We start from the raw sequence: 26,430 nt of genomic DNA, 5'->3' as shown, positions 1-26,430 counted from the left end.
TACACTATCTTCATATTTTTGGATTCTTTTTTTTTTCCAGTTGGGTGTTTTTTGCTTCTTCGCATTTCAAATCTTTGACTTGATTCTTGCGATCCTCTAGTCTGCTGTTGGAACTCTGTATAATATTCTTTATTTCAGTCAGTGTATGCTTAATTTCTAGTTGGTCCTTTTTCATAACCTCGAGGGTCTCACTAGATTTCTTGAGGGTCTCACTAAATTTATCAGTGGTTTCTAGAAAATTCTTGAAAAACCTTATAAGTTCGGTTTTGAACTCTATATCCAGTAGTTTGCTTTCCTCCATTTCTGTCATTTGTGACCTGTTTCTTTCTCTCTGCATTTTGGCTGCTTCCCTGTGTTGATAGAGTGGCTTTGTGTGCTAGGTGTCCTATAGGGCCCAGTGGCTCAGCCTCCCCAATTACCTGAGGTGGACACTCTTGGTGCACCCCTTTGTGGGCTTTGTGCACAGTCTTGTTGTAGTTAAGCCTTGATTGTTGTGGGTATCACTGGGAGGAATTGGCCTCCAAGCCATTGGCTGTGACAATCAGCTGTGTCTGCAGTGGGAGAACTTCTGTGCTGGAGACACCCTTCTGGGGCAAGACTTGCTTCAGTGGGGCTTTGGTGCTCACTGAGTTTGCCCCCTGAGTGTGTCCCTTATGGATCTGAGGAGTTGTGATCTGGATGGTCCCACTCTGACCACTGGGTACACTGGCTCTTGGATCTCTAAGGAGGTGCTAATTTAGCCTCTGACTGAGGCTACCCAGCATGAGCTATGGAGATATCTGCAGATTCCTCTTCTTTGTTTGGGATTTGGAGGTGCCCAGATGAGGCCCAGCTGTGAAGCAATGCAAGCTGCTGTGGGGTCTTGGGCCTTCTTTTGGAAGTTCTTGGTCTCTCTGACCCAGCTGCAGTTCGTTAGGTAATTTTCAGATTGCAAAGGGCCAGGCCTTTCATATGCAAAAGCCTCTATGCACAGCTTGGGTGGGGCAGGGTCTCAGGGAATCAACAGGGCAGAGCAAACAGCTATGGCAGATCCTCAGTTCTACCCTAAGAGGCCCCGCATCTCAGTGTCTGGGTAATCACTGCAAGCACCTCTGAGAGAAAGCCACCCTGGAGTTCCAACTGATGCCAGACAATCCAGTTTCTCCCTGTATGAGTCTGGGTCCCCAGAGACTCACCTGGAACTGGAGTTCAGAGCAGTCGGGAGCTTGAGACTCCCTCCTGATTGAAAAAGACAACTGTGTCCTCAGTTGCCAGCTCTTTCCGCGTGGGCCTCCGTACCTCTGCACTTTACTTCTGCACCTCCTCTGAGTCTCAGTGTGCTTTTCTCTTTCCTTCTAGTTGTAGAATTTCCACTCAGCCAGCCTTCCTGTGGTTCTGGATAATGTCCGTTTTGTCTTTTAGTTGTATTTTTGAAGTGGTTGTGTGAGGCAGCAATTTCCAGTGTTTACCTATGCCGCCATCTTGGTTCGTAAGCCTGAATGCACTTCTTTAAGAAACATTATTAGAGCCCTAGCCGTTTGGTTCCATGGATAGAGCTCAGCCTGTGGACTGAAGGGTCCCAGGCTTGATTCTGGTCAAGGGCACATGCCTCAGTTGCAGGCTCCTGGCTCTGGTCAGGGTCATGAGGGAGGTAACATCGGTATTTCTTTCTGTCTCTCCCTCTCCCTTCCACTCTCTCTAAAAATCAATGGAAAAATAGCCTCGGGTGAGGATTATAAAAAGACAAAGAAACATTATTAGAAATAGTGGTTGGGACTTCTCTTTAGGGGAATTATGAGTCGTTAGTCTTTTCCAGGCTGACTTAGTGATGTTATTTCTATGGGAGAGTGTATTTTAGAGCTTTAAGACACATTAGCTTGAAAAGGAAATTCTAGAACACAGTGCACTCAAATTGGAGACAACTTTACTGCAAGTCTATACAATCTGCTCACTTTATGCAGAGGTTTGCAGATTATTTTGAAAAGGTAGGAGGTTCTGCCTACTTTGGGTAACTTCGAGGCTCTGGTCTCTATGGCCCATCTAGATATGTTGAAACTCAGCACAGGGAATTGGGTGAGAGAAGTGGAAGTGAATCGGGCAACCTGCTTGCATTCGTGCCTCCTTCCTCCTGTCCGAAGGCCAATCTGGGTCTAAAGCAGGAAGTACTGAAGAGGCTCAGCCCCTGTGGAGGCTTGATGTCTTCCACCAGCTGCAGATCTGGGAATCAGAGCCACACTCGGGCTCGCTTGGCCACTCTGTTGCCCACTTTCAGGGAGCCCTCTAGTCAAAAAGTTTGCCCACCCCTGGTTTAACCACTTTGCTTTCCTACCACAGTGTGGTTAAGGGTCTGTTCCCTCCACCTCACCAACAGTGGCTAGCCTTTATAATCTTTACTAATCTTATAGGTGCAGTGTTTTAATTTGCATTAAAAACATTTTTTTTTTTTTTTACTGTCTTCCCCTTGTAAAACTATGGAGTGATACTGATGACTTGAGGTTGAACATTGATTGGCCATATATATTACTTTGAATTCTTCCCCAGGCTTCTACTAATTACCCACTTTCATTCCTCACCTCTGTGCTCTCCCTGCCAGTATGGGAAACCCATTCCCTCCCTTCAGACCCCCATGCCCAGTACCACTTCCTGCCTCAAAGCTAGGGAGTGACGTCCACCCAGGACTTACCGTGGGAAAGATCAGGTTGACCCCCAGCTGCTCCACACACTGTTTGATCTTTGATGATTTTTTAAAACTCTCTAGGTCTCAGTTTCTTCATTTGAAAACTGAGGTGGTAATTTTGCCTACAACAAAGGGTTGCCTTCTGAATTGAGATCATTTTTACATAAAGCATGTAGTCCTTGCTTCTTACAGTGTAAGTGTTCAGTAAGTGCTGTTGTTATTATCGCTGTAATCACTCTTTGTTTTCTAATGTATGCGTTCTGACTGTTATTGATATTGAGATGGTGAAGGACATGGGGGATATGTTTGAAATTGGAGCTGTGCTGAAACATTTATAGTGTTCTTACATCTTCTCCATTCCCATAATTGTTCTAGGACTTGGACGTTAATGAGGTGGCTTGGCTCTGAATATAATACGTTCTAGTAGTAGTATTCTGTAGTGCATCTCTGTTCTCTTTATTGTAACTGAGTTACATGTAGTCAGAGGTTACAATATATGGCTGAATGGAGCTCACCAATTTCTTTTTTTTTAATATATTTTTATTGATTAAGATATTACATATGTGTCCTTGTCCCCACGTTACCCTGTTACCCCCCCACCCCCCGCTCATGCCCTCACACCCCCCCTTTGTCCGTGTCCATTGTTTAGGCCTATATGCCTGCATGTAAGTCCTTCGGTTGATCTTTCCCCCTTGCCCCCACCCTCCCCTCCCCTCCCTCCAAAGCCCGACAGTCCAATCAATGCCTCTCCGTCTCTGGATCAGTCCTTGTTCATCAGTTTATGTTGTTCATTATATTCCACAAATGAGTGAGATCATGTGGTATTTACCCGCTCTCCAGTTCCATCCATGCTGTGGCAAATGGTAAGAGTTCCTTTTTCTTCTTCCTCTTCTTAAAGAATACCTTTCAGCATTTCATATAATGCTGGTTTGGTAGTGATGAACTCCTTTAGCTTTTTCTTATCCGTGAAGCTCTTTATCTGACCTTCTATTCTGAATGATAGCTTTGCTGGATAAAGTAATCTTGGTTGTAGGTTCTTGCTATTCATCACTTTGAATATTTCTTGCCACTCTCTTCTGGCCTGCATGGTTTCTGTTGAGAAATCAGCTGACAGTCGTATGGGTACTCCCTTGTAGGTAACTGACTGTCTACCTCTTGCTGCTTTTAAGATTCTCTCTTTGTCTTTTGCTCTTGGCATTTTAATTATGATGTGTCTTGGTATGGTCCTGTTTGGATTCCTTTTGTTTTGGGGTTCTCTGCGCTTCCTGGACTTGTAAGTCTATTTCTTTCACCAGGTGGGGGAAGTTTTCTGTCATTATTTAGGTTTTCTTTTTTTTTTTTAATATATTTTATTGATTTTTTACAGAGAGGAAGGAAGAGGGATAGAGAGTTTGAAACATCGATGAGAGAGAAACATCGATCAGCTGCCTCCTGCACACTCCCTACTGGGGATGTGCCCGCAACCAAGGTACATGCCCTTGACCGGAATCGAACCCGGGACCCTTGAGTCTGCAGGCCGACGCTCTATCCACTGAGCCAAACCGGTTTCGGCTTCAAATAGGTTTTCAATATCTTGCCCTCTCTCTTCTTCTGGTACCCCTATAATTCTGATGTTGGTACGCTTGAAGTTGTCCCAGAGGCTCCTTACACTATCTTCATATTTTTGGAATCTCTTTTCTTTTTTCTTTTTCAGTTGGGTATTTTTTGTTTCTTTGTATTTCAAATCTTTGACTTGATTCTTGGGATCCTCTTGTCTGCTGTTGGATCTCTGTAAATTATTCTTTATTTCAGTCAGTGTATGCTTAATTTCTAGTTGGTCCTTTTTCATGTCCTCCATGGTCTCACTATACTTATTGAGGGACTCATTAAATTTATCGGCGGTTTCCATAAAATTCTTGAAAAACCTTATAAACGTGGCCTTGAACTCTATATCCAGTTGTTTGCTTTCCTCCGTTTCTGCCATTTGTGACCTGTTTCTTTGTCTCTGCATTTGGCTGCTTCCCTGTGTTGATAGAGTGGCTTTGTGTGCTAGGTGTCCTGTAGGGCCCAGTGGCTCAGCCTCCCCAGTTACCTGAGGTGGACACTCTTGGTGCACCCCCTTGTGGGAGCTCACCAATTTCTTATGTTTATATAGGGTGTGTGAGTTGTTTTCTGATTTGAGCCAACTGTTAGAAGTTTAGGACATTCATATAAAAATCTAGATTTACAGCTTTTCTCAAGAAATAGGAAATGTTGGCAAACACCAACTAGAGCAGTGGTTCTCAACCTGTGGGTCGCGACCCCTTTGGGGGTCGAACGACCCTTTCACAGGGGTCGCCTAAAACCATCGGAAAACACATATATAATTACATATTGTTTTTGTGACTAATCACTATGCTTTAATTATGTTCAATTTGTAACAATGAAATTGGGGGTCACCACAACATGAGGAACTGTAGTAAAGGGTCGTGGAATTAGGAAGGTTGAGAACCACTGCACTAGAGGTAGGTCGCTGCTGCCCCCTCTAGACAGGGCATGGGTTCTTCAGGTTTTCATGCCTCCCTTCTTTCTTTTCTTCTCTCGCTCCTCTTTCTGTCCTCCCCATCCCATGCAGCTGTATGTTATTTGTTATTTGTAATTCATCATCACATTTGCCCTGTTGTTTTCTTTATGGTAGAGGAATATTTCTTGGTACCCATGTTTCTACTAAAAGTAGAAACTAAGACAAAACTTTAAAGTGATCATATTTCTATGTATAAAGAGAACGGTATTCCCAAGCTATTTGATGGGGAAGTGTGTCTGTTCATTGTAACCATTGGCATCATTCATTGACCTGACCAGCCAGGCCCTTGGAGGCAATGGAGATGACTGTTGTACGAATCGGTTTTAACAGCCTGTCCCTAGGGCTCTGCTCCCTTTACCCCAGAGGTATTCAACCTTAACCTGGAAGCTTTCGATACTGAGGCCTGGGCGTTGGGGTGTTCTATCTCCTGCCCCACTCCTCCCCCAAAGAGCAAGAGAATCTTTCTGGATGGGGAATGTGTATTGGACTTGTGTCTAAGAATATCACCTATCTTCCTTGGCACGCTGCATCTTGGGACCCCCAGGTTTCCCCACAAAACCAAGGGTTATGAGTCCAGGGCTTCTGGGGCTTGAGGGCTGCCCTTCCTGGGAAGGCCAGGTGGGAAAATTCGACCAGCCCATCCCTAGTTCTCAGGGAGGAGAGAAGCGCTTCTGTTTTTTTCCTTCTTATGCTCTTTTCTTTGGACGGCTCACCCTTCAATCTCACGCTGGTGAGACAGAGAAGACTTGGAGACAGGGAAGCCATGCTGTCTGTGTGGCTATGAGGCCCAGGATGGGTCCTTCTGTGCAGGGACAGCCAGTTCCAGTTGGCGGAGGTCAGCTCATCAGGGTGTAGGATCCACGTTGGGATTGAGGAAGGCCAAACTCTAGCTAGTATGAGTACTGGCTCATGAGAGCACCCTCTCGGCCAGTTTTCCCCCTAAATATGGCTTAGCATGGCCAGTCAAGGACCGGGATGCCTGGACCCTGGCTGCAGATCCCATCATCAAATCTTAGCATCCCAGCACTGACCCATCCCCGCTTCCCACAAGTGCAAACAGTGTAAGTGCTCCATCCTGTGTTCCCAGGCAGCCTTGGTTTCCTTTTCGAGTATTTACATTTCATCATCATTCTTTGTTTACATGTCTATTTCCCTTACCAGAGTCTACAGGTTTTTTACATCTTCACCCGAGAATATGTTTTTATTGACTTTCAGAGAGAGGGGAAGGGGAAAAGAGAAACATTGATGTGAGAAAGAAGCATGGATGTGAGAGAGAAACATTGGTTGGTTGCCTCCAACAACCTGGATATGTGCCCTGATAGGGAATCAAACCTGCCACCTTTTGGTGTACTGGACGACACACCAACCAACTGAGCTACTGGCTAGGGCTATACTTTACCATTTTAATATCCTTGGTGCTAGGACATAATTGGTATTCAATAAATATCTTGTAAAGAATTTAATTTTTAAAAAATTTATTGGCTCCCAGCCCTGGCCAGGTAGCTTATTGGTTAGAGTGTCATCCTGTATACTTCAAGGGCACATACAAGAATCAACCAGTGAATGCATAAACAAGTGGACCAACAAATCAGTGTTTCTCTAAGATAAATAAAAGATTTCAAAAATGTATTGACTCTTTTGTCATATGAAAAGCTGTTTTCTAGGTGCTGTGAGAATACAAAAAATGTTTAAAATTTATATATTCTGCTCTGGCCACTGTGTTTCTGTGATTCGAGCATTGACCCACACACCAAAGGGTCGGGTTCGATTCCTGGTCAAGGGCATGTACATTAGTAGTATCTAAACTCTAAAGATATCATGGCATATACCTCATTCTCAGGTGGCTTCCAGTTTAGTAGGGGAGACAGAAATAAAATGATATAAAATGAGCACAGCATAATGTGACAAGTACAGTGATATAAATTCTAACAATTGTTAAAATATATAGAAAGCCTGGCCAGTGTGGCTCACAGGTTGAATGTCGACCCAGGAACCAAGAGGTCAGGGTTCAATTCCCTGTTAGGACACATGCCAGGTTGCAGACTCAATACCCCACTAGAGGGTGTGCAGGAGGCAGCTGATCCATGATGTTTCTCTCATCGATGTTTCTATCTCTGTATCTCTCTCTCATCTTTAAAAATCAATAAAAACATTAAAGTATATATATCTATATGTATATATATACACATACATCTATGTGTGTATACATATATAAACAAAAGTAGCTCAAATAGTCATACAAGAACCATCACAAAGTAGTGCATGGCTTGGTAGTTGTCAAGTGGATGCTGAGGTTTCCCAGGGGTCACTAAGGGAACATTAAGAAGTATCCATTGGTTCATGGTACATATCAGTATAGCAAAGGCCCAGAGAAGGCCTGTGTTAACAAGCCTGTCTAACTGTTTGACCTAGCGTTTCCCACACTTGACTATGGAGCTATTTTCCTCCCACTGTTGAATATCCCATGGATCTCTCATTCAATTTCAATATGGGAAATGCTGGCGTAGATACCATCTGTAGTTAGATAGTTGACGGCTCTTAACATTTTGGGGGACATGGACCTTTGGAGAAATTAATGGTGGTGGGGAATTGTGCACAACTCCTGCATTCCATACAAAACTCCTTTCCATGAAACAGAAAGAAAAGAAGGTAGTAGTCCCCAGGTAGGAGGGATGTGTTTGGGCAGAGACAAAAGAGGCTGGAAGAGATGGGTCTTGTTCAGTATCAGTCAGTTAGACTGTGGAGAGGGGACCAGGATGGGTTGGAGGAGGCCAACTGTGGAAGGGCTGAAAGGCCCGGAAAAGAATGAACACTTGGTCCTTGATGTGAAGGTCAAGGGAGATGTGAGGCTGAAGATGACTTTCCTGCAGAGACTGGAGTCCTAGTAGGATTATTTACAGAAAGAACTACAACTTTACCACGTCAAAGCCTATGTTATTATGTTGAAATGCCTCTGTTAATTAAATAGTGCTGAAGCCTCCCAACTGAAAATTCACTTTAAGAATTGAATTTGCTATCTAACTGGGCATCCTACCTTGAACAGTTAAAAATCTGATTGGTCTGCCTTCTAATTTTAGAAGGAATCAGGCTGACCTGCGTTGAGCTGTTGCTAACTGGAGCCTGTTACCTGGGCGACTAGATTTACAATATGTCAGAATGCAAATACCATCTGCCCAAGAGGAGGAAGGAAGAAAGGCCTCTCTGGGGGGGTGGGGGGGGGATTTCAGGGGATGGGATGGAGGGAAGAAGAAGGGAAAGGAAAACCAGGGAAGAAGATGTGATTTTTCACTTTTAGAGCCTTTTCCTCACTGTTCCTACAAAGGAGTTTGGGATTCGCCCTATGGCAGCCTTATAAGGTAAACCATTAGGGATAGACATGTGGGGTTTAGGTTGTACATTTCTTCTGGGGGAGTGAACAGAAAAGGTGTAGCGTATATCACTTCAGTGTATCACAAAACATTTAGATTCAGATAATTGCGATAGTAATGAAGCCTTTGAATATGCATGGCTCTGGCCTTCCACAGTGCCATTAGGAATCAGTTTCCAATTGACCAGAGTATACGAGCTAGATCCGGAGCTCGCTGCCTTTATCGGGCGACTACAAGCGGCTAGTCCATCTTATTTTCCTGCATATCAGGTTGACAGGGTGAGTTGAAGGGATTTTCTCCCGTAGAACATCTATATTTAGCTCCCGTCCTGCGCAGTGTTTCAGGCTGGGCTTAGAATCACTTGGGAAACATTCAAATCCAAAGGCGGGGAAGTTCTTTTCCATGTCATGAAATAACTGTCCCACCAGTTGTCAGCTACAGGAATGGCTTCCACCCACCGTTCTGTGAGTCCAACTGCATGGACTCATTAATTAAAAAAATGTTTTAAATATATTTTTATTGATTTCAAAGAGGAAAAGAGAGGGAGAGAGAAATAAAAACATAAATGATGAGAGCGAATCATTAATCAGCTGACTCCTGCATGCCCCCCACTGGGGATCAAGCCCGCAACCAGAGCATGTACCCCTGACTGGAATCAAACCCAGTACGCTTCAGTCTGCAGGCCGACGCTTTATCCACTAAGCCCGTGGTCGGCAAACTGCGGCTTGCGAGCCACATGCGGCTCTTTGGCCCCTTGAGTGTGGCTCTTCATAAGCCTTAGGAGTACCCTAATTAAGTTAATAACAATGTACCTACCTATATAGTTTGAGTTTAAAAAATTTGGCTCTCAAAAGAAATTTCAATCGTCGTACTGTTGATATTTGGCTCTGTTGACTAATGAGTTTGCCGACCACTGCACTCTGCCAAACCAGCTAGGACAATTTTAGTTTTTACTTGAGCATCTCAGGGACTTGTATAGGTGGGTATGCTTCCTTTAATTGTGGTGTGACAGAGTCTGTGTAGGAGAACTAATTTCCAGGAGCTGGGCTCAGAACCTTGAGCTCTTGGCTTCTAATTTTGTCACCCTTGTAACTTCCCCTATGACTTCTTCTCTCCTTGCTCTCTTTGGCACAGCTGCCTCCCACCTTTTTTTAAAAAAAAACTCTTCCTAACATCAACCTAAAACTGTCAGCAGCACTCAAGAATAAAGAAAGTCACTTTACTCACCAGGGTACTTGTCACTCAGCCTTATAAATAACCTTTTATTTGAATGTCAAGCAAGTGGCTGAGGAGATTAATGCCAGAGGCAGGGGAGGGTGGATCCTGGAGCTCAACTGCCTGTGTTCAAATATCAGTTCTCCTGCTTTCTAGCTGGGTTCCTGGGGCAAGTTACTCAACCTCTCTGTGCATCAATCCGTTTCTTCATTTGTAAAATAGGGATACTAATACTGCCTACTTCATAGGGTTGTTGTGAGGATTAAATAAGAATAAAAGCTGTAGTTAGCATTCTGTGGCAGCTTTCACTATTATTTCTTTTTCCTTTTCTTCTTTTTTTGTTGTTTTTTGGTTTTTGTTAATTCTCACCTGAGGACATTTTCCCATTGATTTTCAGAGAGAGTGGAGGGGAGGGGTAGAGATAGAGGGAGAGAAACATCGATGTGAGAGAAACACATCAATTGGTTGCCTCCCACAGGCACCCTGACCAGGGCCAGGGACCAAGCCTGCAACTGAGGTACCTGCCCTTGACAAGAATCAAACCTGGGACTCCATGGGCCGATGCTCTATCCACGAGCCATACCAGCTAGGGCCACTATTATTTCTGTCATGCATCTTCAGGGGTGCTGAGACATACTGATGTTTTCCTTCAGTATGCAAAGTAAATGACCAGGGTTTGTTTGCAGGCTGTGATTTCCTGCTTTCTTGCCAAAGTAGTGCCTAATGTTCCACGTGCCGCCCTCCCAGACAACTGTAGGCAATGCTGCTCCTTCGTTCCTAACCCCTCACACACTTTCTGCCTGTGCCACATAATTAGTACAGTTGGATATACTATCTTAGCTTGTAATTTTCTGTTTGTCACGTTTAGCTCTTCGTTGTTCTTGCACAGTTATGAAAAGATGCCACGTGGCTAGATAGTTGCCCATGATATTTGCTCATTGGATGTTGCCCAAATGTAAATAAAATACAGTGACATGAGCAATCAAGGGTACACTTGTCCCAGAGCTTACTCTTGGCTCTTGAAGTCACTTGTTTGACCTTGTTTCTACAAGTAGCTTAAAACTATCCAAAGTAAGTAGGAGACATTACTGATGGGAATGTAGAATAGTGTGCTACAGTGGAAAGGATAAACGTAGAGTTACCACATGACCCAGCAATTCCACCTCTACATATTTACCCAAGAGAAACGAAACCATATGTCCACACATATATATGTTCATAGCAGCACTACTCATAATCGTCCAAGAGTGGAGACAACCTAAATGTCTACCAAATGATGAATGAGTGAGCAAAATGTGATATATTCATACAATGGAACATTATTTTGTAATAAAAAGGAAATAAATACTGGTACATGCTGCAATATGGTGACCTTTAAAAACATTATACTAAATTAAAGGAGTCAGTCACAAAAGACCACATGTATGATTCCATGTATGAAATGTCCAGGATAAGCAAATCTATAGATGCAGGAAGTAGATTAGTGGTTGCCATGGTCTGGAAGGAGGGGATACTGGGGGTTGGGGGTTGAGTGCTAATGGGTGTGGAGTTTCCTTTGGGGATGATGACAGTGTTCTGGAATTAGTGGTGATGTTTGCACAACCTTATGAATATACAAAAATCACTGAATTGTATACTTTTTAAAAAGTATGAGAAACTATTTGTCTACTGCAGAGTCTAAAGTCAATTCCAACAGTACTTTTTCAAGAGTAACTGTTGTCTAAAATAGATCAAAAGTGACTTAATCCACAAGAAAAACATGAGATATGTAAATTACCAAGAATGGCTTTTTCACCCCAAATCTTTATGTAAATTATACACATTTGTTTCATAAGTAAATTCTGCAGGTCTTTGTGCTGCCTTCCATGTTGTGATTCTATAATTTACTACATTCTTGGCTGGGTCATCAAAATAATACTGAATGCAGCGTCTATAGTGCAAATAGAAGTGCCTGTTCAGGTTCCGCCCAACCCCACCACCCCCAAGCTCGCTAAGGTGGTAATTCCTAGCTATGTTTTTTTGGTGCTCTTATAGAGTGACTTAGCTGTTCGTGAATGTGTGGGGGCCTTTTTGACTTAAAGGAATTTATTGCATTGAGAGTTAATCTTATGTTTGCAACCAGGACATTTCCAAGGGACACCCTCCAACCCCCTGAAAAATAACCATTTCAGATCATCAATATTTCACCAGAAGGGTTTACTGATTGCCATTTCTAGTTTAAATAAACAATAGGGTTGACATCTTTCCCAGGGTTGTCTCAGTACTTATTTGGAAGAAGGGTTTCATTGCCCATGCACCACCTAAAATGAACTTTACAGGAATGAGAGATCCAAGAAAGAATCTAGGATTGACTTTAAAGCATCCTGTCATCACCTCACACCTATTAGGATGGCTACCTCCCTCCCTCCCTTCTTATTTAATTGAAAATAACAAGTGTTGGTGAGGATGTGGAGAAATTAGAATTCTGTGCATTGCTACTGGGAGTACAAAATGATGTGGCTGCTGGGGAAAGAAGTTTGGTGTTTCCTTAAAAACTTAAACATAGAATTACCATATGACCCCGCAATTCCACATCTAGGTATAAACTCAAAGAATTGAAAACAGGGACTCGGATAATTGCACACCACAGTTCATAGCAGCATTATTCACAATAATAGCCAAAATGTGGAAGCAACGCAAATACCCATCAGCAAATGGATAAACAAAATATGGTACATACATACACAATTGAATATTATTCAGCCTTGATAAGGAGCGAAATTCTGACACATGCTACAACATGGATGAACCTTGAAAATATTATGTTAAGTGAAATAAGTCAGTCCCAAAGGATACATTTATTCCACTTATATGAGGTTTCTAGAATAGACTAATTCTTGCCCAGCTGACACGGCTCAGTGGTTGAGCATCGACCTATGAATCAGGAGGTTTTGATTCAATTCCCAGTTGGGGCACATGCCCGGGTTGCAGGCTTGATCCGTGGTAGAGGGTGTACAAGAGGCAGCCGATCAATGATTCCCACTCGTCACTGATGTTTTTATCTCTCTCTCCCTTCCTCTCTAAAATCAATAAAAACATATTTTAAAAATAGGTTAGACCAATTCATAGAGACAAAGTAAATTAGAAGTTACTGGGAGGTTGGATTTTAAGAGTTGCTATGTAACGGGTATAGAGTTTCTTTTTGAAATGTTGGAAATGGATGTTGGTGATGGTTGCACAGCAATATGAATGAATGTAATGCCACTGAATTGTAGATTTTAAAATGGTAAATTTTGTTATGTATATTTCATGACAATAAAAAAATTGGGGGGGGGGGACCCTGTGAAGAACAACACTTCCTGTTCCTCATTTTATGTTACATTCTTATTTCTCCCAATTTCTTGAAAACTTGGTAAATTATATTTTACTAGAGGCCTGGTTCATGAAATTCATGCACTTTGGGGGGGGGGGGAGTGTCCCTCAGCCCAGCTTCTACCCTCTTGCAGTCTTGGGAGCCCTCGGGGGGATGTCTGACTGACGGCTTAGGCCTGCTCCCAACCCAGGGAGCAGGCCTAAGCCGTGAGTCGGACATCCTTAGCGCTGCTGCGGAGGCAGGAGAGGCTCCTGCCACCGCCACTGCACTTGACAGACATGAGCCTGGCTTCTGGTTGAGTGGCACTCCCCCTGTGGGAACGCACTGACCACCAGGGGGCAGCTCCTGCATTGAGCATCTGCCCCCTGGTGGTCATTGCAGGTCATCGTGACCCGTCATTCCGCCATTTGGTCGATTTGAATATTAGCCTTTTATTATATAGGTTTGCCTAGGGGACTTATGATGGGAGGACTAGCAACTGTCGACATGGGGAGGACAGGAACACCACTTGGCCTTCAAGCACCAGTTGATAGCTCTGGCTGGGTGGCTCAATTGGTCGTCCGATACACCAAAGGTTTGTGGGTTCTATTCCCAGTCAGGGCTTATCCTATGTTTCGGATTCCATGCCTGGTTGGGGCATGTATGGGAGGCAACCTACCGATGTTTCTCTTTCTCTCTCTCTCCTTCTCCCTTCCTCTCTTTAAAATCAATAAAAATATGTCCTGCCCAGCTATAGTGACTCAGTGGTTGAGCATCAACCTATGAACTAGGAGGTCACGGTTCCATTCCCGATCAGTGCACAAGCCTGGGTGTCAGGCTCTATGTGGGGCATGCAGAAGGCAGCCAATCAGTGATTCTCTCTCATCATTAATGTTTCTTTCTCTTTCTCTTCCTTTCCCTTCTTCTCTGAAATCAATAAAAATATATTTAAAATAATGATAATAAAAAAATAAGTAAATAAAAACATATCCTTGGATGAGGATTTTTTTTAAAAAAGTACCAGTTGATAGAACCTGTCTCCAGGCCGTTAGAATAAGTCCCAAATGCAGTAGGAGCTCAAAAGGGATATTTTTAAATGTAGCAGTTTCTGGAACTGTACCCAGTTGACTCTGTTTTGCCTGTCTTCATCAACTGTCCCTGGAGAGCCGCAGTTGACAACCACATGCTTTTCTTAATCAGTTACTGCTTCTTTTTACCAAGGAAGAAACACCCTAGGCTGCCATTGCTTAAGAAAACGGTGCCTTCCCTGCAAGCAGCCACATACGTACAGGCTGCCTAAGGGCTACCGGTCCTGCACCATGCCTGTGAAACCTGGGGCCTTGCCTCCACTGTGGGGAGAAGAAAGACGCTGGAACTTTCCAAACTCAGGTGTAGGTGGGTCATAACTCTCCCTCCACGTTGCTCAGCAGTTGGCAGAGTCCCCAAACCACTTGCCTCACCAGGTTGCACTTAAGTAAGCAAAGGGGTTCATTGGCCTTCCAGTATCACCGAGCTCTTGTTATTCTAGACATGACTTGAATAAGTCTTTGAAAACATTCGGAACTCCCATCGTTCGATTGTACTCGAAGCAGCAAGTGTTTCTCTTTGCTTCTAGTTTGCCCTTCTGTGTTCCAAGACTCTCAAAGACACCAAAACTAACTGCTGTGATTCATGCAAGTATATTTCTGCTTTTAACCAGCACTCCAGCTCCCCTGATGCTACCAGCCTTTTTCCTAAAGGATCGATAGGTGTCATAGGCTTTCTAATTCTGGAAAGTCCCTGCTCCCCACATCGTAGACAGACCTCTCTCCTGGGAATGCCTTTGACTATGAGGCCAAGGTTACAGAGATGAGCCTGACCAAGCTGGGTGGCAAGGAGAAGCTGCAGGATCCGTTTCCTAGGAAGGTTCTGTCTCTGTTTTACCCCTTTTTAATCTTGTGATTGGCTGCAGGTTTGTGTTCTATAGCAAACACAAGAGCATTGATTGCTTTCTAAAGGTCAGACCTGTCACCAAACCTCTTCATCTACTTGGATTGCGGTCGGTGTCACATTTCTTGGCAGATGACTTGATGGCTCTGGTGAAGCATCAAGTTCCTTCAGCTCATAGCCTGATGCCTTCCAGGTGGAACTCCTCAGGAAACCCTCCTCTTCACCAGGTCTTTCTTGTCCATAGCTCTTTCTCTGGTGTCTGCAGGGCCTGGCACACACGAAATGCTTCTGGAATGCACAGGACTCTCAAGAACCAAGGCTGTCCCCACAACCAGTGTTTGGAGAAATCCCCGTTGACCTTTGTAGTTTTGAGTTGAGTTCTAGCAGTTCCTGTTTGCTCTCTTCGTGATTCTTCACTAATGGCTAATTTGTTCAACTTCTCATTTATAAATACCGTACGAGGGATGACACCTCCTACTTCAGCCCATGCTTACAAAGCAGCCTGTATGTGCCGCATGTGATCATTTCGGCTTTTCAGTTGGGCATCAAAGGAGTTCTCAGGGCTAGAATACCACCCCCAAGGGCGAGTCAGTGTCAGAAGGAGCAGATATGTGTACTCTTATTTTTTTAAAATTGATTTTAGAGAGAAAGGAAGGAAGAGGGGGGGAGAAAGAGAGAGGGAGAAAAGAGAAACATCAATCCACTGAATCCCACTTTTGCACCCTGATTGAGGGTCGACGCCACAACCTGGGCATGTGCCCTGACCCGGAATCAAACTGGCGACTTTTTGGTGCATGGAACAAGGCTCAACCAACTAAGCCACACTGACCAGGACTGCACTCGTACTTTTCATGTACTAAAAGAATATTGGTACCCTCCTGTGTTTGGTCAGGTATATTCCACTCTCAGATGGCTGAGTGTACTGGAAACGATGTATAGTCTTGAAGCAGCCACAGGCATAGAGCTATGCTTGCATCAGCACAAAGCCCAGCCTGAGCCCTTCCCGTGGCATTGAGTTGCTGCATTTCTATTCATTCCGAAACTCAGGATGGGTTAAACATCAGTGTATGATGTTGTTTATATGAGTTTGTCACAAAAGGAAAATTTTTTGAATTAAATGTCGATAACCCAGCTCCTTCTTAAATCTTTTTATCAGCTTTCTCATTCACGCACCCTGGCATAGTGACACAGGCATTACATAAACAAGGCACCTCAGAGAGCTGCTTATAAAAATCCAGGAGAAAAGATAAATGTGTGATGATGCACTGATATCCTGAAATATGAGCTTCAGGTTTGTATTCTCTTTGTGGAATCGGATATTGGTTTTTGTGGTTTATTGACCTGGCAGGGAGAGATCTGACGAAACACTGAAGAACTTTCCACCTTTAAAAAAAAAAAAAAGAAAAGAAAAAGCCTTCCTGTCTACATAGAGAAATCAGGACTTTGAATCATGGAGCTAAAGAGCCAAAGGGGTAAGCCAGTCAGATCCTTGCAGAACCAAATCAGATCCAGACCTTGCAGGTAAAAATACACACTACTTTCCCAAAGGAAAAAGGAGTTGGAATAATGTCTTGCTGTAGAGTCACTCTCAGGTCGATCCCCCAGGCTGAGGAGCCAAGGGGAGGGGCCAGCCTGTGAAATGTGACAGTCATGATTAGAAAGAAGCCGATGTTGTCACTGCCCCCTGTTAAGGTTGGCAGCCTCAGAATATGTTTGTATTCAGTTCATCACTCTCTCTTTCCCTTCTGTCAGGGTCTTTGTCAGCACCATGATGCATTGCTTGGGAGCATCAGCAATGTGAATTCTCCAGAATGCTAATATTAAAGACAAGTTTAAGTTTAGGACAGCGGGCCAGGCGACGCCCCTGGCATGGCAGGAATCGGGGGTGGGTTGTCTCACGCAACATTTTCTGGGAGAGAGGTCATGAAGTGGCTCCTTTGTCTGCTCGACACTTTCAAATAAGCTTTCAAACCAAAGATCCATCCGATAGAAAAGTCCCTGTCCTTTTAAGAAAAACTTTTTCATAATCATAAAAATAGAGTCATTGTTAGATGGCCACCCTTATGAACTGGGTGAGCCACGCTCACTGGAAACGTTCCCAGGCTTTAAAACATTTTGTGATAAAGCATACATCACATAAAATTTACCATTTTAAACATTTTCATGTGTACAATTCAGTGGCATGGAGTGCATTCATGTTGTGCAAACATCACCACCATCACATCCAGAACGTTTGTATCCTCCCAAAGGGAAGGAAAATCTGTGCCATGAAACACAAACTCTCTAGGCCCCCCACAGTCACCACTCTCCTTTCTGTCTCTATGAATTTGACTATTCTAGGGGCCTCATATAAGGAGGAGTTCCCAGGCTTTTTATAATATTTTGGCAAATGTTTGATCTGACTTCCATCTCATACAGTTTTTACAGAAGGAAAGGCAGATGGTCAGGTTTCCTTTGACTATTGCATTGTGCAGGTGTATGGCAGATGCCTGTTTCCTGTCCTGTATAGGACTATAGCATAATGGGGCCAGGAAGGAAACAGATCTTCAGGTCCCCGTCAGGCAGCCTGTTCCCAAACTGAAGGAGCGATCGCTTCAGCGATTCGTGTTCAGTTTTATATTTTATGGGGCATTTTAATTTGTAAGTTTTTTCTCACTTGATTCTCACCATGTCCTGTGAAGTAATTTTGATAGTCCCGTTTTAATAAGAAGAAACTGTGGCTCAAATAAGTATATTGTGTAAGGGCACAAAACTAATCAAAGGTAGAATCAGGACTTCCACTCCAGGTTTTCCATTTTGAAACCCCAGGGCTTTTCACCAGAGCACACTGTGGTCAATTATCACCTCTCTGGAGGTCCAGGTAATCGCCAGTCCTCAGGAAGGGAGGGCGTCTCCAAATATACCCCTAATTACCAGTGCTCCACCTTGCTGGCTTGGAAACACGCGGAAACCCTGGGCCTGGCTGTCACCTGACCAGCCAGCCTCAGAAATCTTGGTGTGGCATAATGGCCTGACTCTCAATCCCTGTTGGGCTACATTAGGGTCTAGACCAGTGTTGTCCAATAGAAATAAGTGAGTTACAAATGTGAGCCACCTACATTATTTTATTAATTTATTTTAAATATATTTTTATTGATTTCAGAGAGGAAGGGAGAGGAAAAGAGAGATAGAAACATCAATGATGAGAGAGAATCATTGATCGGCTGCCTCCTGCATGCCCCCTACTGGGGATCAAGCCTGCAACTGGAGCATGTGACCTGACCCGGAATCGGACCCTGACCTCCCAGTTCATAGGTCAGCGCTCAACCTTTGAGCCACACCATTTGGGCTACCTACATAATTTTAAATTTTCTAGTAGCTACATTTATAAATGATATTAGGAAATATGTAAAGTTAATTTTAAGAATATACTTTAGTGCAATATAGTTTGCAGAAAAATACTATAGTTTCAATATATAAGTAATATAAAATCATTAATGAGTTATTTCACTTTTGGGGGGTGTTACCAAATCATCAGAATCCAGTGTGCATTCTGTACTTACAGCAAACTGAAATCAGATGCTAGATTTTCATTAGATACCAGATCTGAATTTAAATTTCATAAAATTTCCAGTTGAAAAAGTAGATTTACATACCCAAACAATCATATCTAACATTTTTCTAATAGGTGAATTAAGTGTCAGTTTTGAAATTTAAATTCATTAAAATGAGAGAAAATGAAAAATTCAGTCCCTCCATTGCACAAAGTTTCAAATGCTCACTAACCACATGTGGCAAGTGGCCACTAGACTGGACAGCACCGGTCTAAGGGAACAGCCAAAGCTGCCCAGACTGGGCCCCATACAAGGAACTAGAATGAGGGTCAGCAGACTTTTTCTGTCAGATAGTGACTTTGCAGGCCATGTAGTCTTCATTGTAACTACTCAACTCTGTTGTTGTATCTTGAAAGTAGACACAGAATGAATGAGCTTGGCTGTGTTCTAATAAACTTTTATTTAAAAGACAGGTGCCAGCCCACATAGTTTGCTGGCCAGGACATTTTCCCCGGCGCCTTAGCTGTGCTATGGGATTACAGAAAACGCTAGCCTCTAGCATTCTGGATGAGGGTGTTAGAATCTGGACTCATTGTATCCCCCCTTCCTGTGTTTAATTACAATTTGGGCACCACTTGGCAATGCTCCCGAATCCTGTGGGATGTTCTATCTTTCAGATGCTCTCTCTTCAGGAGTCTCCTTGCCCTTCATGAGGCAACTGCTTCACTGCGCTTTGAGGTCCACGTATTGAGAGTGGCGAAGGCTAGAAGAAAGAATTTCAACAAATGCATTATCAGTGCTGTGAATAATGTGGGAAACTCCCAAGAATACCAAATTGTATCGCCCTCTACTGTTTCCTTCTCCCACACAGCCAGAGTAAGACAGGCAGGAATCAAGCCCATTTCACAGGTGGAAAAAATACATGATACCACGTTAAGTCAGAGGATAGGTATTTCTCTGTGGTCATTGGGTTGTGTGACATCCATTCGTTTTGATGGTGTACCTGCCTTCAGGTCCCACGTCATATCATCAGGAGATAACTCCATCCAGAGTCAATGATGTTTATTGCAAAGCAGAGGTTTAGAAATAGAATTGGGAGGAAGAGAAAGAGAATAGGACGTGAGGAGACAGGGTTGGAAGGAAGATAGGTCGCTACCCCTTGGTTCTTTAGGGTGGGGTGTATGGGAGGTGAGCTTGCAGAGATCTCTGAATCTCAGCAGCTTTGGGGAGCAGTTAAGTGCGAATCAGCCTTAGGAGTTCTGTTGAGCCTAAAACTTTGGGTCCAGTAGTTCTTCTGGCAAGGGTGATGTTCACGGTGTTACTGGTGCTCCATTAATAATTCTTTACCATTCTCAGGAGCTTCATCTTGGGGTCTCCTTTTGTAACATCAGAGTTGGAGGTTGAACTGTATTAGGATGATTATGCCCAGCCATAGAGTTTGCAAAGTGCAGACTGTTGAAACCTCTCGGCTTTTCCAGGTACATTACGCAACTCCTCCTTCTCTCAAATTTTGTGGCGCTGTGTGCAAGTGGGAAAGACCTGAGTCCCCATGATGCTTTTTAACTACAGAGATAATTACTTGGGGTAGCTATCCTGACGATGGCTCACATGGGGGCCCAGCCCCGCAGTGCAGAGCTGTCTCTACTGTGATTGCCTGTAATGATGATTATCCAACCTCTGGAATTATAACAATAGATTTTACCAAGTTAGAGCATAATTGCTCCACCATTTCATATGTGAGCACAGTTTAAACAACTTTGATCTTTCAAATGATATCGGGCTTTTATTATTCATCTTCTGTAACAGTGGCTCTGAACAACCCTCCTCCCCCCTTTAATCACAGTGAGGCTTTGATTTTTGAAGCAATTCACCTGTTAGAGACATAAAGGCTGAAGTTGGGTGGAGAAGAAAGAGTGCAGACCTGTGATGTTAAATCCCAGCTCTACCACCGAGAAGGCTCGGGGCCTGAAGAGAGTTTCTAACCTCTCTGAGACAGCTTCCTCGTCTGAAAATACCCCTCTGCATGAGTCATTGTTTAGAAATGAACACAAAGAGCCTAACTTACAGGAAATCAGTTAAGCTGTATTGTGTCACTCCATCGTCATCACCACCACCATCACTATTATCATCAACATCGTCACCATCAATTATCTGGCTTCAAAGTCTGTGGAGTTCTGAGTCTTTGGATTTGGCTGTGTTCATTTGACATATGAGTTAGTTTGGAGTTGGTGGTCAATGATGTGGTATTTCCACTAAATTAGGTTGGAGCTTTGCAAGAAATGCCTGGGCACCGTTTTGTGCTGAGCAAAGTCCTAATGAGTGCTTTTGTCTCCCTCACACTAGCATTTAGTGTGCATTTGAGTGTGATTCCCAACTTCCTTGTCCCCTAGAGTCTGAATGTAAAAGGGGTGGAATGGCCTGGGATTTAACATTTTTAGGAGTGTATTTGGTGATTTTGAGGCAGGTGGTTCATGGACCTTCTTGTCTTGCCCTCTTCCCCTAACTGAGAAATGCATGTGTCTGTGGTTTATAAACAGCAGCAAAACCTTTGCTTCTGGATGGCCCAGCTCCAATGGCCACAACCAGACGAGCAGACCTGATTTGCTTGGAAAGGAGAGAAGTGACTGCTGCTGAGCCCTTGACCATCTCAGTGTCCTGGCTTGAGTGTCCCCACCCTCCCTTTCCCCCCCACCCCCCCAATGTCACCTACATCTTTGCATCTAGTGTCAGTCAGTCGCCCCTAGCCTGACTCTATCTTAGTGAGCTAAGGCTGATGCCTGCTGGGCACCAGCTCATTCAGGAGTCCCTGGAATGATCAATGAGCCAGGCAGTGGGGCAGCCAGGCAGCCGGGCCTTCCTCTGAGCGCCGTGAATCAGCTGCTGCTGCCTAGGCCCAGTCCCTTCTCCTCGGAGCAGGAGGCACTTGAGCTGAGCAGAGTCAGGCTGATGGCTTTTCTGTGTCATGCATTGTCCTTGATCCTGTTTATTTTTCATATGTGAATGGGTTGGAGCTCCTGAAGACCATCCAGTGGTAGACATGTCCCTTCTGCCAAATCCCCCACTAAAGTCCTCGACAGAATTTTGGTTTAGGGGGTAACTACTTCAGAAGCAGAGTCAACACTTAAAAAAAAATTAAGGTGAAAAATCACATAACATAAAGTTAATCATTTCAAAGTCAATTCAGTGGCATCTAGTCTATAACAATGTGCAGTGACCACCTCCATCCAGATCCAAAACACTTTCATCATCCTGAAGGGAACCTCGTCCCGCACCCACTGTATTAGTTGCTAGGGCTGCTGTAACAAAGCACCACACATCGGGTGGCTTCAACCAGAATCTTACGGTCTCACAGTCATGGATGCTGGCAGTCCAAGATCAAGGTGTCAGCAGGTGAGGTAGGTTCCTAGCAGACGGCCGTCTTCTCCCTGCAGTGATTCACCTCACCTTTCTATGTGTGTCTGTGTTCAACTTACCCTTTTGTATAAGGACATGAGTCCCTTTGGATTAGTGCCTACTCTGAAGTCCTCATTCCTTTTTTAGCTGAATAATATTCCACTGTAGGTTAATACTTCTTTTTTGAACACCGAGTACATAGCAACGGCCAGTGAAATCTTTGCTCCCTGAGCAGTGAATTATTCTGTTATAGGCTTGTGTTCCCCTCTGCATAAGGTGGATTGTTGATCTCAAGGGTAAAGCGCACAGATCTTACTCTGTACGCTTTTTCTTGCTGTCTTCCTCCTCAAAAGAGTGTTCGTCTTTGTGAGCAAAAGTAAAAGTAAGGACTTATTAAGGGGAAGCCAAGTCATGTTTCTGATCCCAGAGATTGTTTTAAAAATAGATTTTACCTTTGATTTTTCTCTCTCCTCTTGCTGCTTTTATCCTCACAGCTATCTCTCCTCCCAAGAACACATACACTCCTGTTAAAAGTATTTTAATAGAAGAAGGTAAAGGGAGGGGGGAAGCTAAATGGTGACGGGAGGAGACTTGACTTGGGGTAGTGAACACACAATACACTATACAAATGATGTATGATAGAATCGTACACTTGAAACCCATATAATGTTATCAACCAATGTCACCGCAACAAATTCACTAAAAAACATTTCTTTTTAAAGGGCATTTTAAATGCCGACCATCCTAGGAAGGGGCGTGGCACAGACAGGGAGCACTGCCCTTTGAGAAGACCAGCTGCCTTCTGCTCTCATTGTCATGGTTACTGGGCCTGGTCCCTCGGGCTGGCCTCAGACCAAGGCCTTTCAGATTCTCTTCACACTCCCCTCCCTGCACCTGCCTCAGAGTGAGAGTGGGATCTCTTGGCTTTGGAACCGATTGCCCTGCTGACTTGTACATTTCACCTGCCTCGATAATTTAAAATCTCTTTCTCTCTCATGCATGTAGACAGGAGACCTGCATCCTTGCTGGCCTGGGATCAACCCAGAACTGTTACTAGCTTACTGCAGACACAGGACCCTTTCCCTCATCCCATCCCAACTACTGTGTGTTGTTTCACCCCAAAGGACCACAGCAGGTGGCATTGTCCTGTCTCCTGACTCTTAATTCCCTCCTTCCTCTCTATCTCTTTTTTTCTATTTTTAAAAATATATCTTCATTGATTTCAGAGAGGAAGGGAAAGGGAGAGAGGGAGAGAGAGAGAGAGAGACAGAAACATCAATGATGAGAGAGAATCATCGATCGGCTGCCTCCTGCATGTCTCCCACTGGGGATCAAGCCTGCAACCCAGCCATGTACCCTGATTGGGAAATCGAACTGTGACCTCCTGGTTCATAGGTCGATGCTTAACCATTGAGCCATGCCAGCCAGGCTCTATCTCTTTTTTTCCTCCATCAGATTAGTTTTGCCACCCTGGAAGTTCACTGGGTGAAGAAATGCCTGCCAGCCACAGGATTGTCAGAGAGGCAGGAAGGAGAGTGGAACAGTTTGAAAAAAAGGACAGAAGAGAAAGTGTCCATATTCTGTGTTATTCCATATTATCATTTTCACGTAAGCACAGGTGGCTTCTGGGACCCCAGGCTGGAAGGCTCCACACTGTTAATGGAATTGGATAAAAGTAGTTAAAGATACGTAATTTTCCTCACTGGGGATCGGCCTTTGGAACACAGGTTTCACTCTGGGTGGCCTGGGCAGCTGGAGTTTTTAAGAGCTTCCAGGTGCTTCTAATGTCCAGCCACCTTTGAGAACTGCTGTTCCAGGGGGCAGAGCCCTCCAGGAGAGTTTGAACCCTTGATAGGAGGTGATGGAGGAGACAGGTGACATCTAATCCTCTTGTGCCCGGCAATGCAGGTAATCAGGCAAAAAGAAGGGACAGACGGAACACACCCTGGCCTGTATTTTGCTGAGAAAAATAGGATTTTAGCTCCACTTAACCCTGCAGGACCCGATGGGAAGGGAGATTCCTGTGCCCTCGCCTCCCTGCTGCTACCCGTGGCTTGGTGGGCTGCCAACCCCAAGGTGATTGCCAACGTGATGCAGAATGTTCACAGGAACATGTCGTTTCTGCCTTCTGCTCACCACTTGCTCTCCTCGCGCCCCAGGAGAAGGAACACCAGGCCCATGTGTCTGCTCTCTTTCCTGAGCAGAAAGTGCTGTTAGTTGTTTTATGGGGAAGGGGGAATGTTTTCAAAGGGCGCGTGGGGCTGACCTCCGTCTCTGTGTTTTGCAGTACAAAATCGGACAGCTGTACATGATCAGCAAGCACAGCCATGAGCAGAGTGACCGAGGGGAAGGCGTAGAAGTCGTCCAGAATGAGCCCTTCGAGGACCCTAACCACGGCAACGGGCAGTTCACCGAGAAGCGTGTGTATCTCAACAGGTGAGTGGTGGCAGCTGGTGTCCTGCCTCTGGGCCCTCACCACACAGGAGCCTCTCTCACTTGGCCCCGTAGCACCTGAGGTCGAGGTCGAGGTGGGATAAAAAGGCAGCTTGAAAGTCATTAGGTCAGCTCTCTGCATCCACCAATCTAGTTGTTTCCAACAACAGAATCCCCTGTGTTCTGCAAAATAGTTCTCAACTGCATTTCATCAAGAGGAGCTTTCCTCTTACCTTCCCCACGCTTTAAGGGACAGGTCAGGGTGAAATCTGATCTTAAGGATGAAAGGGCTTTGTCTTCTCCTTTGGTTCAGAGTTAGCAGCAGGAGAAGTTGGCTTTGCCTGCAAGGGCATGTAGAGAAGTGTTGAAGGTGGCCGTGTGCCATTGGGGTCTTGGCGTGGTAAGATTCCCACTTCCTGCCAGGTGATCACTCAGGTGTCTGCAAGGGAATTGACCAAACGAACGGTCACCTGTGACCAGTGTGTGCTATGTAGTGCTCAGGTGGTTTCCATTTCTTGGGTGGACCCCTCCTTCCCAAGGAGGAGGTGGTCACCTCTGCTTTGGATGGGGAAAGACTTGAGGATGATAAAGCAGTACTCATCAGGACTACCATTTCCGCTTTGCAAAATATAGTCTTTAATCTCTTGCTATTTTCTTATCACTCATGGCATAATTGATCATCAATGCTTGTTTGATTTTCTCCCCCATGAAAATCATCTCCACTTCAGCCGATTTTCTTCCTTTCCCTTTTTCCCTGGGTCAGAAATTTGTAGTCACATGCCAGATGGAATATATTTTATGGAAAGTAAGGGTTGACTCAGTGAGCCAGTGTGTGACCAGTCTGGGCCTTGCTGTCATTTCCATGAATACTCTTTATCCCATGAACACTCTTTATCCCATGAATACTCTTTATCCCATGAACACTCTTTATCCCATGAATACTCTTTATCCCATGAACACTCTTTATCCCATGAACACTCTTTATCCCATGAACACTCTTTATCCCATGAATACTCTTTATCCCATGAACACTCTTTATCCCATGAACACTCTTTATCCCATGAACACTCTTTATCCCATGAATACTCTTTATCCCATGAACACTCTTTATCCCATGAATACTCTTTATCCCATGAACACTCTTTATCCCATGAAAACTCTTTATCCCATGAATACTCTTTATCCCATGAATACTCTTTATCCCATGAACACTCTTTATCCCATGAAAACTCTTTATCCCATGAACACTCTTCATGCCCACGTGCAGCTTCTCCAATTGGCCCAGGTGTGATGATTCAGAAAGCATTTCTGACACAATAGCTGGACGTTGCCCCCGGTTTATTCCCTGAACCATTGTCTGTGCTTTGACCATCGTTCAAGCCGTATTTGGATCCCACATGGCCTCCACGCTCCGACAGGTTGAAGTGGACTGTTCCTTCTTCGTGGAGAGTTTGGGTCCTGTCACTAGGTGTGTGGAAATCTCTCAGTGAAGCCTTGGGCTGCTTAAACCAACATGTGTTCTTTTTTTTGTTTTGTTTTTGTTGTTAATCCTCACCCAAGGATATTTTTAAAAAATATATTTTATTGATTCCAGAGAGGAGAGGAGAGGGAGAGAGATAGAAACATTGGTAATGAGAGAGAATCATTGCTCGACTGCCCCCTGCACACCCGCTACTGAGGACCGAGCCTGCAACCTAGGCCAGGAATCGAACCACGACCTCCTGTGTGGTCGGGCCACACGAAGATATTTTTCCATTGATTTTTAAAGAGTGGAAGGGAGGGAGAGAGAGAAACATTGATATGAGAGGAGATTGAACCTGCAACCGAGGTACATGCCCTTGACTGGAATCGAACCTGGGACCCTTCAGTCCACAGGCCAGCCCTCTATTCACTGAGCCAAACCAGCTAGAGCTAAACCAACATGTTTTAATCTGCTTGAGGATGCAGTACCAGGGATTTCCTGAGTCACGATGAAATGCAAATTAGATTGGTCCCATTCATCTCCTTGGAGCTGTGAATTCCCAGGGTTT

General features: G+C 44.3%; 1 protein-coding gene across 1 annotated transcript in view; it reads left to right on the top strand.

Moving 5' to 3' along the window:
* The window catches only part of PITPNC1 (phosphatidylinositol transfer protein cytoplasmic 1), a 212,696-nt gene that overhangs the window by 84,300 nt on the left and 101,966 nt on the right, over positions 1–26,430 (top strand). The window contains exon 2 of the mRNA XM_059670032.1: positions 24,255–24,403. Coding sequence (XP_059526015.1) covers positions 24,255–24,403 — 149 coding nt within the window. The remainder of the gene's footprint in view (positions 1–24,254; positions 24,404–26,430) is intronic.

Source organism: Myotis daubentonii, chromosome 16 (genome assembly GCF_963259705.1).
Source record: "Myotis daubentonii chromosome 16, mMyoDau2.1, whole genome shotgun sequence".
In the NCBI taxonomy this organism is placed as follows: domain Eukaryota; kingdom Metazoa; phylum Chordata; class Mammalia; order Chiroptera; family Vespertilionidae; genus Myotis; species Myotis daubentonii.
The sequence above is the reverse complement of the archived record's forward strand: the minus strand, read 5'-3'. Positions and strand labels throughout refer to the sequence as shown.